Source organism: Tinamus guttatus, unplaced genomic scaffold (assembly GCF_059628265.1).
Source record: "Tinamus guttatus ecotype Peru unplaced genomic scaffold, ASM5962826v1 Tinamus_guttatus_pri_ptg000599l, whole genome shotgun sequence".
Classification (NCBI taxonomy): domain Eukaryota; kingdom Metazoa; phylum Chordata; class Aves; order Tinamiformes; family Tinamidae; genus Tinamus; species Tinamus guttatus.
In genome coordinates this window covers 3599955-3617481 of record NW_028289133.1, presented here as the reverse complement: position 1 = coordinate 3617481, position 17527 = coordinate 3599955, and the positions used below count along the sequence as shown (strand labels likewise).

General features: G+C 46.8%; 1 protein-coding gene across 1 annotated transcript; it reads left to right on the top strand.

Moving 5' to 3' along the window:
- The first annotated feature begins 366 nt into the window (after positions 1-366).
- On the top strand, positions 367-15425 carry WDR86 (WD repeat domain 86). The gene is made up of 6 exons (XM_010217282.2): positions 367-532; positions 3462-3603; positions 5277-5709; positions 11296-11431; positions 14034-14137; positions 15096-15425. Exons 1-6 carry the CDS (start codon positions 370-372, stop codon positions 15312-15314), a joined length of 1197 nt encoding a protein of 398 aa, XP_010215584.1. The 5' UTR covers positions 367-369; the 3' UTR covers positions 15315-15425.
- Positions 15426-17527: the final 2102 nt, after the last annotated feature.

Here is a 17527-nt window from a genome sequence, read left to right as displayed (position 1 = left end):
CAGCGGAGCGGAGCGGAGCCGCAAGTGAGTGCCGCGCTGGGGCGGGCTGTGTGCGGGGAGCGGGTCCTGAGGGGAGCCGCCATGGGGGGTGGCTGCGGCGGGCAGGGCTGCGCCCGAGCTCCCTTATATTATTAATATTATTATTATTTTTAATTAAAAATGAGGCGTGGCGGGGAGGAGGGGGTCGCGGATGCCCGCGGAGGCTGCGCCTTGCCCTGCAGCAGCCCGGGGCGAGGCGGAGCGGAGCATCCCCGGCGGACACGTCCCCCCGTCCCCTCTCCCTCCGCAGGCCGCCCCGCTTCTCCGTGGGGAGCCGAGGCGATGGCCCCGCGTGGCGCAAGGCGAGGCCCGCGGCTCTGAGCCGGCGCGATGGGCAACGGCGGCTCGGCCCTCAAGGTCTGCGCCGAGCACCAGGGAGGCATCAACTGGCTGAGCCTGAGCCCCGACGGGCAGCGCCTGCTCACGGGCAGCGAGGACGGCACCGCGCGCCTCTGGAGCACGGCCGACAGCCAGTGCCACGGCCACCTCCAAGGTACTCCGCTCCTCGGGCCCGGTCCCACGGGCAGCCCGCGGCGCCGGGCAGCTCGCGTCCCGCTCGGCCCCTCGAGCGGCCCGAGCCGCCCTTGGTTCTCCCGCTCCGGCTTTGCCCAGACCTGCCCGTGATGCTGAGGGGAGCTCCTGGAGCCCCCCGACATGTTACCCGCGCTGCGGATGACACGAACCCTTTTATTGCAAAATGTGCAGCTTAGCAATTGCTTCATTTCTGCCTCTTTCCGGAAACCCTCTGATTCTCATGAAATCTTGACTTTTAGTTTTTCCCTCTCCCCCCCCCTTTTTTTTTTCTTTCATCCTTTTAATCATCTCGTTTTCCAGATGGTCTTTATTTGGGAGCTCTTTGCTCACAAGTCTGGAAACAAACCTTACTAAATAAGATTTATTTTTCCATACAACATAATATCTCCATGTGTCAAATGCAGACCAGCTAGGCTCTTTTGTTCCCCATTGATTTAACATTTTAAACAAAATTTATAATTTCTATAGTAACTTCAGAATAGTTACAAAGAAAAGTGAAACGCTGTAGAAAAGCACATCCAGGAGCCAGAATGTGGCCCCAGGATTGTGCATGTGTTCTGCCTCACTCATGTTCTTTTTCTCTTCAGGCAGCAAAAATCCACCCTGTGGGAAGTTTCCGATCCCTTTTCCTTCCAAAAGGAAATGTGAATTTTTTGTTTGTTTGTCTTTAGCTATATTGTTTTGTGCTCACATCCCTAAGTCTGCTGGAAAGCATTTGCTTTAGGACTGGAAATCCTTTTAAACCACCCATTAACTCTTTGCTAGAAAGGGAAGTATATTGGATAAAATTCAGTCTGGCCTATGCACTGGCCCTGGTGCTCTGAGCACGTTGGTCAGGTGAAATGCTGAGGCTTTGTGAAAGGCCCACTAAATCAGATTGTTGTATATATTTTATATTTATGCATGCACACATTTTTGTATATTTTTTCTAAAAGTTGTAGATATGACTGCACTATAGCTGTAATACAAAGAGCACTTCAGGCATCCAGAGCATAACCAGCATCTTATGTGCTGGCTTTTTTTTTAGTTTTTGGACCAGATGAGCACTGGGCCTTGTCTATCACCAAGGGTTTCGGTATCCGTTGTGTGGCTCGAGTGTTACTGATGGCTAAAAAACAATTGGCAGACTCCATGGAAGGAATCAAGATGTTGTCTTGCTCCTTTCAGAGCAGGGCTACGTGATGCCGAGAGAAAGATCCTGGTAGCTGAAACCTGCCTCATTTAAGCTGCTTTGTAGAAACTTTTCACAAAAAGTGAGGATGGGTGTAGTTCACTTACAGCCCTGGTGATCTGTTTTAATTTCTGACATCTGCTGAATTTCCTTAAGAGAAAACAGGACTCTGTGCGTGTTTGTAATGTGAATTCTAGTTCACTGATCACTGAGGGCTCTCAGACTTATTTTTCTTTCATTGTTAATGAACCCTTCGATGGTAACAATTTTTACGAGTTGGTCTGGTCTGGAAATGGACTGGCAGCTAGAAGAGTGTCATATCTTATTGTTAACTCTTAAAGCCATCTTTTTCTTTTTCTTTTTCTTTTTGTAAAAGAGACTTTCATTACGATGACATCTGGAAGGTATCTCACTTTCTGGAGCCTGTCATGTATGGGGTTTATTGCAGGTAACCCAGATGCCATCAGAAACTAGGTACAATTTACTGTTAGGCTGCTGATAAACACATACTTGTGAAAGTTGTGGTTTACAGTTATTCTGACAGTGTGTTTTATTATTTCTCTTTTATGATCTTTCTTCTAGTCATCTCTCAGCTATGATGTATGAATAATAATATTCAATTTCAGAAAGGAGGACTTCCAGGTGTCATTAATGAGAATCAGTTTTCATTTATTTTGGAGAACTCTGAAAGGATTTTAGTTCAGGACTGAATTGCACAGAAATGACTGGAGATGTAGGCATAAGCAATAGGAAAGGAGAGGTCTCCAGCAGATAAAGATTTTTTTTTTGTCATTTAGATGCCAAGGACTCAAACTACAGCAGTAGTATCAAAATCTTTTGAATGCTGTCAATGAACCCATCTTTTACTGAGCAGTCTGCTTTCCTCTTGGTCTTTGCTTTAGTTCTTTACTATCTTATTTTTCTACAACACGATTCTGTTTTTCTACTGTTTGTCTGTTTTTATAGTAACTTCAGAGCCCCCATACACTTTGAATGCTGTATAAATAATAATGCTGTTACTCTTTCTGTGTTGTTTCCTTAAAGATATACTGATATATGGAAACTTCTATTTTTCTCTCCTGGTATTAGTTATAACGGGGGGAGTACATACAGGTTTTGTTGTTTTTTTTGTTTGTGTTTCATTCAACTTGGATGGTAAAGCTAACTTGCTGGTAAGTCTGATGTCTCTTCATGATAACATTTTTTCCACATTCTTTTGCTTTAGTTTCATGCTGTTCGTTGTGCCCTGACAATCAATAGGTTGGGATGAAATGCAGTCTTTTTTTCTTTCTTTTTTTTCTTTTGGCTTCAGAAAAAGGAAGCAAAACCATTTCTTTATTTTTAAAGCCTTTTTTTTTTCTTTCTTTCTAATGGTTTTAAACTCCAGTAATCTGAGTGTTATTATACTAATACTGATTGAGCTCTGTATGTTTTTATAAAACTATTTAGCTTCCTGACTGGTGAAACTTTACAGTTTCCTTCTTTCACTTATTCTTTGCATCAGTGAAGCGGAGTTTTGCGCTGTTGGTTAAAAACGTTGCGTTTTCATGGTTGTACATTTGAAACCAGAGCTTCAGAATCTGTGCGGCTCTGGCCTTTTAGATGAAGATAAATTCAGCTTGTTGCATTTTTTTCATCTAGTTCAACTGAGAAGCTTGCTTGGTCGTTTGTGCTCACACTGTGATCGAGCTTCTCTTTTTCCCTCTGCTTTTCCTAGGACACGAAAGCTACATCACCTTTTGCCACCTGGAAAACGAGGCAGCCTTCACGTGCAGCGCGGATCACACCATTCGCAAGTGGGACGTGGTGACAGGCCAGTGCCTGGCCGTTTACCGGGGACACACGTCGATTGTGAACAGGTTGGTTCCACACAGATCTTCGGGGAGGATCACCCTGTTGCATCCCCATAACTTGTTTTCACCTATATTGTCATTTTACCCAAATTCTCCCCTGCTACGCTGATAAAATGGGCTGTGTGAAGCGCTGAGCGCAGCATACCCGTGTTTTGTGCTGTAGTGCTTGGTTTTCCAATGCTGATACATCCATAGGATAGAAGCAAGAGGCACACGACAGGGGGATTGAATGCAGCCCTCGGCATGGAATTCCATGAATTGAAAGGGTTCAGTTGATGATAGCAGATGATTCTGATAAATCGATTTCAAAACATCATGTCAAGCCTTTGTGGCAGTAAGAGGGATAAAGGGAGGGTTCTTTTTAGAAGCACTGTGGCTGCTTGTGCAAACTGAGTTTAATATTGAACTGATCGTGCAATTTAAAAGTGCCTGTAAGTAATCAGAATGGATGTAATTAATCAGAAACAGAGCAGTCAAGGATTTTTTCCCCTTTTTTCTTCTTTACTAAACTAAAAATACATATGATATGTAGCTAGATTCTGTAAATAGTTAGGGAGACTGCCCCTGTCTGTATTTTGGCACTGGCCTGACCAACTGCTCGAATTAGCAAATGGGAATGTGTTCCCCATTTGGATGACTTTGTTCCCCGTTTGAAAGGTTTCAGAGGTCCTTTTGGGTGACAAAGAAGACGGGTTGTCACGGTCCCTGTCTGCATTTAGGCAAGATGAACTGTGTCATAGAATCATAGAATGCTTAAGGTTGGAAGGGACCTCTAGAGATCATCTAGTCCAACCCCCCTGCACACGCAGGGTCACCTAGAGCACGTGGCACAGGTCTGCGTCCAAGCGGGTTTGAAGATCTCCAGAGAAGGAGACTCCACAACCTCTCTGGGCAGCCTGTTCCAGTGCTCTGTCACCCTCACTGTCAAGAAATTTTCCTTAAGTTCCTGTGGAACTTTTGGTCCTTCAGTTTGTGGCCATTACCTCTAGTTCTGTCAGTGGCCACCACTGAAAAGAGGGCAGAAGAGATTGTTCTGTTGTTAGCTATTTGTCCAGCTGCGACTTATTATTGTGAGGGCCCTGAATTCTTGCACTATAAACTCAGATTCGCTCTTCAGGTGAGTACAGCAAGTAGGATGCTCTTGCTCCACTTTTTTGAGATCCTGGGCTAAAAGTGACATTACCTTATTTAATATTTTTGCAATTGGTTTATATGATGATGGAGTGATGATTAGCTTTGCAGAATATCAGTTACAAGCAGGTTCTTTTTTAATTCTAAGCTGTTTTTGCAGATCAATTTATAAGTAATTATTTGTTAAATAAATAAATAAAAGCACTATATAAACCCATGGAAAATGCATATTAGTGCAGGCTGGAAAGGATTTTTGAAATATTTAATGCTCAAAGATACAATGTCCACACTGGAGTACCTAAATAAGGGGCTTCCTTTTTCAAAAGTATAAGTAAGAAACTCTTTTGTGTTGGAAACAGTGTACACATAAAACCCATATATACTGTGTTTTACACAGGACAGGTGAATCAAAGTTGTATATATGGGGGTCTGGCTACATTTTGTATTTCAATGTTCTTGGCATTGAAATTGTGACAAAAATAGTTATTAAATAATGATAAACACATATATTTAAACACTGTAAAACATGCAAACTTTACTTTTTTCAGGATTTTAGTTGCCAAAGACTATCTCTTCAGTGGCTCCTACGACAGGACGGCTCGCTGTTGGAGCGTGGACAAGGAGAAACAAATCCAGGAATTCCGGGGCCATCGGAACTGTGTCCTGACTTTAGCTCACTATTCCTCCAAGGATGTTCTTGAAGAGGAGGAGGAGGAGGAGGAAGAGGAGGAGAAAGTGAGCAGGGACCTCCTGGTGACAGGTAGCACGGACTGCACTGTTAAGGTCTGGTGGGTGTCCAGTGGGCGCTGCTACCAGACTCTGCTGGGACACACTGGAGCTGTCTTATGCCTTATACTTGACGCACCAAACAGGGAGCTGTTTTCTGGCAGCACGGATTACACCATCCGAACGTGGAATATTGTCACTGGCGAGCAGCTGAAAGTGTTTAAAGAGCATCAAGGATCAGTAATTTGTCTAGAGGTAAGAAAGGAGAATTCTTCAAGAGCCAGTTGAGGGGGTAACTTCATTCTAACCACTGTGAGTCTCAGCTGTGTGTTCATCCATGGAAGAAACTCTTCTGAGACAGCATGTAAATGCAAAGCTTAAAAACATTCATATAGTAGCAAAACAATAGCACTCTATAACCTTGAAACAACTCATCTCTCCCTGAATTTTTCCTGGTATCCTCACAGCATCTAGTGGCTATTCCAGTCTAGTTTCTAACTCAGTAAAATTCTCCTAGAACTTGAAATTCATTTGTGCCATGCCTGGGAGCACTGTTCTTGAATAGAATTGCATACACGAGGTCATCAGTTGTTGAAGAAAAATAACATGAGCTGTTGTTGATGCAAGGAGGCAGACACAGGATCACATAAAGAGGGGAGGGGGAAAACCAGAGTAAACCTGGAAATGGAAAAGCTGCGGGCGAGAGTTTTTAGGGAAGGATAAAACTGAAACAAAAATCCTGATTTTGAGAAACACATGGACGTAGTTTGTGGAAAGGAAGAGGGAGACTAAGGGACGGCCAGCACAAGAGAATGGGCAAAGAAATGGAAAAAAAGAGAGCATAGGTGAGAAAAAAAAAGGAAAATGATAAGGGAGAGAGAGATGAAAAAAACAATGATGTGACTTGAAGAACTGTATCCTCTTTTTCTCTGTTTGCATTTTCTTCTGGTGACCATTGCCAGCTTTGTTTATGTTTCAGAAGAGAGGAAGTTAGGCAGATGAAGGAGGAAAAGGGGGAGTTTGACACAAGTGCTTGTCCTGAAAACTCCATTTTACACCAGAAAATGCTGGTGGGCAACTTAAAGGAGCTGTGTGATGGTCTAGAACTTAGTGTCGGGTCAGCAAGCCTGGACGGGCCGTGTTAACCTCCATCAGGCAATAGGTTTGTTGCTACTCTGCTTGTTTGGTTGTGGGGAACAAAATTGCTCTTCTTTAGAGAGGACAGATTAGGCCTTTTTAACAGCTGCTTAGTAAATGCTGTCTGGTTCTAAAGAAAATAGTCCCAGACGGTACTAGCAGACTGAAAACCCAGTAACACTGCAGGAAGTGAATTTTTCTGCAGTTTTAGAGGAGAAAAAGCTAAATTATGTTGCCCTGGGATAATGTTTGTCTTGCTTGGGTAAATTCTCAGTGTTAAAGCTTGCTTTTATGATGTTGTAGTAATGTGTTTGGTGCTCAAGTAAATCCGTCACTGTTTTTAGTGTCACGCTATGTATTTGCTGCTTAATTGTAACCCTTCCCCAAGGCACAGATTGGCAGCAGCAGAGCTGGCTTTAATTTAATTGGGTTCTTACTGAAATTGTTGAACAAAACAGGCTCTCCCAGAAGCCTGAGAAATTCAGTTCTGCCCTTTGAACGCTCAGGAATGAGCAAAGCCTCTGCACTTGTGAGCGCAGAGCTCTACAATGGGTGGAAACAAACAGCACTTTCTGTAGGGGACAAGGGAAGCGAAAGCAACGTATCTGCTTGGAAAACCTGACCAGTTCCTAGCACACAGGATTCCTGCTGCCAAGAGCGTTCTGGCAGCGGCCTTGGCCAGACCCTCCTCTTGTAGCTGTGATTAACAGGTAGCCAGGCCCTTTTCTCATCATCACTTGACATCTGAGGCCACAAGAGCCCAGCTGAGGCGCGTGCAGCCCCCAAAGAGAGCGCTCAGTTTCTGGGGCTCCACAACATGCCCCCGCTTAAGAAACTGAATAACTGCAGCCTGTCGGTCTTTCCTAATTTCTCACTCCTTTTGCTAGGTGCAACACTGGCCCTTCTGTTCCTCTTGGCTGCCTCTCAGCACAGCCCACGGCGTATTTTAGTTCTTTTACAAAGGAGTCAATCACCAGAATCTATACAAAGATGTTACAACAGAATGGAAACTTCCTGAATAGAGCGTGCTTTTCTTTTCTTTTCTTTTCTTTTTTTTTTTTTTCCTTTAATTTTTACTTGTTTTCCTCTCAGATATCTCATAGGGCCTTTGTTGCCCAGGGCTGCTTTGTGACAATGGCAGTGAGTTAGGGAAATATTTTTCGAACTGTGGGTCAGGAAGGGCTCGGGGGTGGTTGTGGGTTGTTCACACCAGCCAGCAGCAGCTTTAATTGTTGGCAATAGGTCAGTGTCGCTGATTGCAGCACCCTTCACTCTTGTCCTGAAGGAGTTGAGGTGATACCAGCAGTTAAAGGTACCTTGTTGTTCTCTGGCTGTTTAAAACTCAGTGTGGAGAGACTGAAGGGAAGAACTGAAAACTTATTTCTGTTTTATTTATGCAAATAAAGGACCCCCAGGGAGGTTGCCCTTTCAAAAAATGTGGGAAATGCAGTGTGAGCTCTTGTCCTGGACACGTGACAAGAAAAGTTTGGATATTGAGACCATATTTTTCCTAACTTCTAAGTGCAGTTACTAATAGGAACAAGCCGAGGGGCAACCTGAGCTGTTCGCTCTGGTAGCCTGGCACACAAGGGCTGGCAGCCTTTCCACTGCCCCCCTGCATATAGGAGCTGAGGATGAGATTTTGTAGGAAGCAACGGGAAAGAGCAGCGTGGGCTGGGAGCAATCACACCGTCCATTCTGGTTCTCCTACTTCAAAATTCCAGGCCTGGCTAAAGACCAGTATTTTTAATTAATAATGAAGCATGTATTTTCCTAAACACAACTGCCTGCACGAGGCTGAATAACCCCCACTTAAATATTTACTTGTGGCTGTCGTTGCAAATGTCTCCAAAGTGGTTCTGCAAACTGCTCACAAGGATCGCTTTGTCCCGCGCTGCTTGTTCAGCCTCTGCGGGCACTTGTCAAAACTGCCCTGCCAAAAGCTGGCAGGAAGGAGCAATCCCACTTGGAATGTGGCGTGGATGCCACAGCAAGCGCTCTTACTGGGGTGAAAATTGCAACGGGTTGCAAAAGGCTGCGGAAGTGCTTTAATTCTCCTCAAAAAGATGCTTTGTTGGGACCAATCCCTTTAGGTGCCTTTTCAAGGTGGCTGGAAGAACAGACTGCTTTGGGCAAAGCCATTGCCTTGGCTCTATTTATGCACTTAGCTGTAATGATCACGGGGCCATAATGTTTTCTCCTGTCACACCAGTTAGCAATTAAATTAAGTACATGGAGTTTTGTCTGTGTGCTTGTATTTACTGCATAATTCATCTGAGGATGAAGGGCTGAATTAGAGGAATATAAATACGAATGTGTAGAACACTTGTTTGGAAAGAAAAAGGGATTATGACCGTTACTTTGACCATTACTACAGTAGAGAAGTTGGAAAAAAAAGTGTTTTTTAATGATCTGACCAGAGATTTCACTCTAGATGGAGTCTCAGGGAAAAAAAAAACAAACCTCTCTTGCTCACAGGGGGTTCTTTCCTTCAGCTCGTTAAAATGAATGTGGTTTGAGAGGGCTCCCAAAGGGCTGCCTCAGCTGGAGGCTGCCTTGAGGTTGCTGCAGTTGGTGATTTATAACCTGGAGGTGGTGGGGGACGGCGGGGGCAGGTTGTGGGAATGCTGACACCGGCCGTGGGAGGGATGTCAGTGATGGGAGCTCAGGATCCTGGGAACCGGCCCTCGCAGGGAAGACGCTTCCAAAGCCGCCCGGAGAGCCGAATGCCTCTCCTTGCCTGAGAGGTGAGTTATGCTGTATAGCAAAGAGAGGGAATAAAGTCCAGTCTGTAAGCCATAGGTTGAAATACCTGCTAAACAAAAACAGCTTTATTTCATTTTTTCTTTTTTCCTGGCATTCATACAGATAGAAATTATCTTAAGCTGCTACATATATACATTTCAACCATGTTTATGGAGCAATAGGGACATTTCCAATAACCCCTTAGATGAGATTATCTCTGTTCATTTACTTGAGCAGTGGTGAGTCTAGGGGCTACAACCAAGGTCAGAGCTACATCTTTTTTTTTTTTTTTATGTTTAAATGAGAAACTTCTTCAGTATTTTCAATCTGCATGTTCTGTGTTCTCTGCTGTGCTACAGGTGTCCTTGCCTTGCCGTGTTTCTCCCTGTCAGGAGCTTTGGTGGGAAATGAGCCAGGGTGAACAAAGCTTCCTTAAAGCCAGCCAAGGAAAACACAGCTTGGAATAGCAGCTTGGAACATGGAATTGTATCTGCTGATGGTTTTTAAACCAACAGTTGACGGACTTTAGTATACTCGGGAAATGCTGCGTGAGAGTTTGCATCTTTCCTTGGAAATCATATGAAAATTATATTCCCTAGTAAGGATAGGCCTGAGGAATAGAGGATTGGATAGGGAGCTATTTGGTGAGCTGGGCCAGGCTGTGTCGTTTCACGCACTTTTACATCTCAGAGAAGCAAATCCGGGCAAGTCGCTGCTGTTCGCCTCCCCCTCCGCGTTTATAGGCCACTTAAACGTCGGAATGAAGCAGCACAACCCAGTGGACCATTAGCCAGTGGTGTTCTCTTGCAGGGGGTCATAACTTGGCGTGTCCCCTCGCTCGCGGGGTGGGTCGAAGCTGCTGGATGTTTGGAACAGGAATGTGAGGAGTCGGCCAAGCGCAGCCGAGCGGGAGCCCCGCTCCGAAGGGCCCCTCGCGTGGAGCCGCGCTGGGTGGCAGGGCCCCTCCGGCCTGCCCTGCAGGTGGAGGCCGGGCTTAACCCGGCCTTTGATCCTAGCAAATCCTTGTTGCTCTGTGTCTTTCAACCCAGGTGGCTGGATGCTCTTGTGAGTGGTTTTTGTGCAAAGCTCCTCAGCGATGCTGCGTGCGGGCTGCTTTTATAACGATGCATGGGGGGCTTTCCATGTCACCATTCCCTATGGAGCAGATGGGAATTCTTCCCTTTGCCATTCCCTGCAATCTTGTCCGTATGGGAATAAACTCCTCCACCCTTGGGCGCTTACACAAGGAGCAGATTGATCCCAGGGCAGTGGGACCCCCCCCCTCCTTGGGATTTCTGGGCAGGCTTGTTCTGCTCCAGCTACGTAATGAGGGTGAAGACATGGAGAATCGTTACTTAATGATTATTTGATCATTAGATAGATTTAATTATTAGAGAGATTATTTAATCATTAGATTGCAGGAACACAGATAGATACAAAACAGTTTTGAGGAGGAAATGTTTCTAAATATTGACCTTGTGCAGATTGATTCTGTTGAGCTGTCATTTGTGTTGGGTGGGGTTTTATTTTTAATTTACTTGCTTTGTCACTCAGAATTGTTCTGGGGGTTTTAATAGAAATTTGTGACCTGATTGGTGTCCTCGCCCTCTGTGCTTTGCAGAAACTACACTCCATTTTGGAGGTTTTATTGATTTAGCTAATTCTGGAAATAGGGGGAGCACTGTGAAGCTCAGTGAAATGCTGCCTGCTGCACCAGCAGGTTGGCTATGTTTCCAGCTTCTGCAATGTGGAAGCTGTTCTTTAGGCCGAAAATTCAAACCACGGGATCATGCAGAAAGCAGGACTGGTTTTACTCGCAGTCCCTCCCTGCCGAGGTGTGATTCCTGCTCTGTGAACTGGCTTTTCAGTCCGAAGTTGTGGCCGTGGGGGCGTCCCCGCGGCGCGGCGCTCACGGACGTGCCCGGGGCCGGTTGCTGACGCTGCTTCTCTTCCCCTCAGCTGGTGAATCGGCACTTGTACTCGGGCAGCGCGGACAGGACAGTGAAGTGCTGGCTGGTGGACACTGGGGAGCGCATCCAGACGTACAAGGCGCACAAGCACAGCGTTAGCACTTTGAAATACCACGCTGGGATCTGTAAGTTGCCTTTCCTAGGTTCAGCAGTGCCCTTGCTCAAAGATTGTTGCTAGAGAACACTTAATGCTGCAGGCTTGGGAAGCTGGCCTTGAATCCTGTGGGCTGTTGATGTAGCCATGGTAGAGCCTGCAGCTCAGTTGACTCCAGAGCTGCAAGTTGCAGTGTTGATCCTGCTCTTCGTCCAGTCAGTGGATGCTTGACCAGACTCTCAGAACTGCCACACAGAAAACTCAGATTCAAAGAAAAGCTTCATTCCAAGATTCCTTTCTCCCACTCACCACCCCTGCCACGCACTTGCATTATTTTTCCGTAACGTTCCCACTCGCTCACACAGTGCAGGCAATCCTGCTGCAGCTACCAGAGCTGTGAGGAGCAGCTCCACAGTGCACTGGAGGTGTTGGCAAGGTTATCAGCTCGAGTGCAAAAATACGGAGCTCTCAAACAGGGAGAATTGGATCGGTCCACTTGAAAAGCAGAAAAAACAAGCCAAAGGAAAAATGGTAGCGACTCCTGTTATTGCAATATAGAGGCATTTTAATTTTTGAAAGAGGAAATTTCCCCTTAAAAATGGATTTGCATTCTATGATTGGTTACCTTATAGCTAGACCTTGAGATTCCAGTCGAAACAGGGTTGTTAGGTGCTGTCTAAATAGGTGATCAGAGGCATTTTCACTTCTTCGGAAGTGCCTGCCATTCACCTGGGACAGGTCAGCACCACGTTCAGATTCTTTTATCTTTTGAAAATGTGACAAAAATAATGCAGTGTAAATCTCCTCGCCTACATTGGTCACATTTGCACCAGCCCTGGAGCACGGAGCAGCTCTGAGTGACAGGATCTTGCCTTGGTGTCTGATCAGCGCCAAAGACTGGTTGCCCCAAAGAGTTTGCAGTCTAATTAAAAAGAATCTAAGAACGAGAGGGAATGTGTGTGTGTTTCCCGAATGGCTGTACGTGGCACAAGGAGTCCAGACAGATCTGAGAACTAAACCATCAGAATGAGGCTTTTAGTGGCTTTTCTCAGTCTGTCTGTGTAATTAATATCATGGGAAACATTAAAGCTAGTTTTTAATCTAATTTGCTTAATGATATTATGTTCATTATTTGTCTCCTACATAGGTGCTTTGTCAGTTAAAGTTGCATTCAATTATTTTTTTCGTGTTGCAAAAGCTCCAAGCTCCACTTAAAACGCTCCCCTCCCCAGGCCTCTGAAATTCAAGTAAAAATGCAAAAATAAAGCGTTGATTTGTTTGTTTTGCAGGTTTTGCTTACATATAAATATATAAGCATATATTTAAATGCTAAATCCAGTTAGAGTAAGAGCTCCCCTTTGAAACGTCGATGTGCAAGAGACTTCTGAAATCTCGAGTGACAGCTCCAAAGACCCCAGAGAGCTGCCGAAAGCAAGTCCTGACAGTGGCAGCTAAAACAAACTGACAGCTGTAAAGTGAAAACGGCCCTTAATTGGGGCCTGCCCTGCGTGTGTGAATTTGGTGCTAGGCGATTTCCATTCACGGGGGGAAAAATCAGTGTCTCGTTGCGTGCCCTGATTTGCAGAATGGGGCCGTGGCCTTTTCAGGGCTGCGCTGGGAATTCTGCTCAGCCCCTATGGAATGAGGTAGGGATTTCCCTTGGCTAATTGCTTCTCCAAGACGCCCCTTGGGTGCAGCCAGGAGGGCCCGGCCTGTAAAGCAGGAGCCGGGACGCGCGGGCAGAGCCTGTTGGCTACTTTTGTGGGCCGGGTCCTGGATTTACAGCGTCGCCTCTCCGTGGGAAAGCAGCTCCCCGGAGATAACGTCTCTGTGTTACTCAAGCATTTTGCAGTTTTTGTCCGTGCTTTTTTGCAGGCATGAGATGCAGGGACAGTGAGTATGTTGCTTTGGGCAGTTTTGATATTTTTTATTTCTTCATAAAATTGAAGAGTTTAGGGTAAGTGAGAGGAAGAAAAAGTTTTAAGAAGACAATTTGTAAGTCTTAAAACAGGCCAATGGATTTTTGGGTCTACTGCTAAATAAACAACCTGAATATTCAATATTACCTTATAGTGGTGTTTCAGAGTGCCCTAATCATTGGTAGTACCTTTTGTTTGAAAATGAGTGAAAAAAAAGGTATATTTTAGTACAGAAAGGGGCAAATGTCATGTTACTGATATAGGAGAGGGCAGCAGCCCGTTACGGTGGTCTGAAGCTTCCCAGTAGAGATATTCAGGTACTTCAGTTCTGCTTGATGCTGCAGCAGAAGTGATGAAGATCCTTATTGTAGTGAGGGGGAACTGGAAATGTCTGTGCTAGAGCAAATGGAAAACCTGCTTAGGCTAGAATTATTGAAGCACGTTTGGACAGAGAAGTCTATATGGAAGAAAAGAGCTGTAGAGCTGTTTGGTGTGTGTGTGTGTGGAGTGCTGATGGATGCAGGAACTTCAGACTAAAGGAAGGTCAGTGTTTTGAAAGATATGAACAAAAAAACAAGCCTGTTGGGGTCAGTGAAACCCAAGTGAGCCGATCTGGGTGTAACTGGGAGGAGGCCAGGGCTGGAGCTGCGCTGCTCCGCGGGGAGGCGTTTCCTGGTACTCGTTTGTACTCGTGCCGTGCGCGGTGCCTTGCAGTGTTCACGGGAAGCGGCGACGCCTGCGCCAGGGCTTTCAACTCCCGCAGCGGGGTCCTGCAGAAGATCTTCCGAGGACACAAGTTCATCATCAACTGCATCCAGGTAAGGAAGGCGCTTCTGTGCTGAGCCACACGTTGGGCTTTTTGCGTGTCCCATCGCTCCCGCCATGTTTTGTGGGAACTGGGATGGCAAAGTGGTTCTCCACAGTCCTCAGATCAAACATTCCTGTAGGGTAAGGGAGAATGTGATGGACTTCAATCTTCTTTTCTGTAATTTTACAAAAGCTTTGTACTTGTAAGGGCAAGGGAACCACAGAATGGGTCTCTGGAGATGGTCGGGTGTCTCTGGTTGGAGGTTTTTGAGGTCAGTTACACAAGTAACTATAAGGGAGCAGACAGTAACTATAAGGGAGGAGACAGACTGATGCTGCGTAGGGGCAGGGAATGGGCTGACCTCATGAGGCCCCTTCCGTCACATGTGACCGTGAGACGAAGATAATTCCAATGCGCTGTGCTGCATGGAAGCTGCTTTCTTGGTCAAGCAGTGATATATATATATATATATATATATATGTATATGTATATATAAATATACACATATAGCATTGTCCTCCCCATCCCCTGGGCATCCCTCAGCAGTCCAGCAACTGCTGACCATCCGTTTTGGAGCCCATCCCAAGCACAACAGGCCCTGGAAGCCCCCACTGCCCCTCATGCTGCTGCTTTGGTGCCTCCTCAGCCTTGATCTTCCATCCAGCTGCCAGAAACCTGGGCCGTGTTCCCCAGCCACAGCCTGTTCCGAGTTCAGTTCCCCCTTGCCTTGCTAGTGGTTTAAGTTATAGATAACTCACGCCGTTTATTTTTTAGGGCACTGGGAAGTGGCTGCGGAGCGAGTCCTGACTTGGTTACGAGTCATTCCGCTTAGCAGCTTCTGTGATCATTTATACCAACGCCTGCAATGAGCTCGCAGGCCCTCAGCGTTAGGATCAGGCTCTGTTAGACGTTTGTCAGTTTGATTTGAGCTGTGGAGGGCGGCGCTAAGTGTGACCTTGTCCTTGCAGATCCACAACGAGCTCTTGTACACGGCTTCCCACGACGGCACGCTGCGGATTTGGGACATCCGGGGAATATGCAAGAGAAACAAGCGCCGTCTGAAGAAGGACAGATCCGCCCAGGGCCGGGGCTCTCAGAAGGGCAGCCTGTCCCGGCTTTTCAACAACAAAGTCGGCTGCATCGTCCAGCAGGAAAACGGGGAACACGAGGCCGTGGAACTCATGTGAGCAGCCAGGACAGCCCAAAGCTGAACCTTTTGTCCTCTGCGCTACTGTACAAACGCCCAGGATTTGGAAGGAGATGGGAAGGGGCTGCCTGTGGATCTCCCTTCAGGCCAGGCTTCTCTGTGACACGAGACGGGCGCGGGCCGGGCTGTGGCTCCTGGTGGCTCTTCGCAGGCAGCTGAGCAGTGCCCGGCTCAGGAGGGTGGTTCGGGTGACATCCGCCGTGTGCGTCTGTGGAACTAAGAACTCCCGTAAGACTCAAGACTATTTAGACCACAAGAGAGTGTCAGGATCACAGGAGACCCCAAGCTGGAAGGGACCTCAGGCGCTCTCTGTGCCAGCTCTGAGGTCGGACTGGATAGGCGAATCCAAGGAGACTTTTCCCACTCTTTTTCCATGTTCATCCCTCGCTGATAACCACTGAGCCATGAATAAACAAGGGTTCTTTATATTTTTCTATTTGCAGATACAACTCTTTGTAGCATCAGTGCAGAATATCTAACCACATGGTTTTTATTTTTATGGCCTTATTTATTCTGTACTACAGCAGACAAGTGCTGTAATACTTTTTTTTTTTAAGAATGGAATAATAAACAGGTGGCATTTACAGGTTGTTAACAATCTAGTTTTTGTTTTCTTCTCATACAGAGGGGATTTGGGTGGCCACAGATGCACAGCAGTTAAGACCAGATGGAATACAGAAAAGCAAAAATAAAGAGAACACTTTGGGAAGCATTTCCTGCCTTTCCTTCACTCCGGCTGGGAGGCCGGAGTGTTGAGCAGCACCTTGTTCAGTGTTAAAAACAAGCCCAAGCAGCTCGGAAGGGCTGGCAGCTGTAGTGTCTATAATCGCAGCTTCGGCAGCTCTTCCCGGGTGGCTCCGTGGAGCTGGCTGGGAACTGCACTTCCATGGGGGCTAAAGGCTGCCACGGAGGAACCGATGCTGGAGCCCAGCTGCTCCTTACAGCCCGGTTTCCCCTCCGTCCCGCCTGGGGCTGTGGGAAATGCCTGGGGGTGGCTCTGCTCCTACGAGAACGGTGTGACGTGGAACTAGCTTTATTCCTGTTTTACTTACGAGGCTGTGAGCTGGATGGATGGTCAGGGTCCTACGTTTTGTCTAAACCTGCGCCCAGCACATCCGAAGGGAGAGGGGCTCCAGCCTGCAGAGCGGCACACACAGAATCCATGGGTGTAAAAGAGCAAGCTCATTACAAGGGGAATTAACGCACTTCCTGCTTGCTCTTAAACCTAAGACGGGGCTCCAGGTGAATGTTCCAAAATTAAGTAACCAAAAGCCCCTAGCACAGCCCTGGGGCCAGGCTGGCGCTCACGGCCGCGCTCACGGTTACTCGGGGCAGCAGCGCTGCAGCCCTGGCCTCGAGGACTGGCTGCTCCAGGGAGCAGCGCGTGGTGTGACGCTGATTTTAAGTTCCCCAAGGACAAACGTTCATGGGTGAAGTTGCTGCCACGCTGCTGCACAAACCACTTCAAAGAGGAGAAGAAGGGCCCTTGCAGGGGCGCCTGCTGCCCCACGTGCTGCCTAGGGCTAACGCAGCGCTGGGGGTCTGGGAACACTGCTGGCTGTGGGAAAGAAGAGAGTTGTGCTTTCCCCTATTTCTTATTAAAACTGCATGCCTCATACCTCTTTACTCCCTTTTTAATTCCTGTGTATGGTCCTGGCTTTACTCCACTTTACGAGTCAGTTCTTCAGCACAGACAGCCACTGCTGGGAACCTCTCTCCAGTGCTAATTGATACTTGTTTCCAAGAGTTGGGTACTTATTACTCCAGCTCACTGCTGGGGGAGCTGCCTGGGGCCCTCCTGGGAGGGAGGGTGGTTTCCAAACCCACTCAAGGCAGCTAAAGGAAAAGGCTCGAGGCCTCCAAGAAATCCCAGGTAAGTTATGCAGAACAAAACAGAGCAGAGCCCTGCCTTCACCCAAGATGCATTTTGCTCTGTGATTCCTCAGTCCTCATCTTTAGACAGAGAGAAGATGTAATTGTTGCTGGGGTCGTTTTTAACTCTGAGGACAGACACGACCTTAAGCTGTACAGCCCTTGCCTTGATGCACAAGTGTGAGAAACCATCACGCCAGCGTCCCCGTGTCCCCACCAGCTCCAGCCTCTTCATGGAGCAGGTGGGACACGAGCTCCCTCTGCCGTGAAGTTTCTGAAGCTGTTTCTGATGCAAGTTAATCACCAAGGGGGCACTGCTTG

Bases quoted from the DNA above. Each gene is read 5' to 3' on its own strand.
- WDR86 (XM_010217282.2), top strand. From the start codon at position 370: ATGGGCAACGGCGGCTCGGCCCTCAAGGTCTGCGCCGAGCACCAGGGA. The intron at 3,604-5,276 runs GTTGGTTCCACA...TACTTTTTTCAG, and splicing joins CACACGTCGATTGTGAACAG to GATTTTAGTTGCCAAAGACT. The intron at 11,432-14,033 runs GTAAGTTGCCTT...GGTGCCTTGCAG, and splicing joins GAAATACCACGCTGGGATCT to TGTTCACGGGAAGCGGCGAC.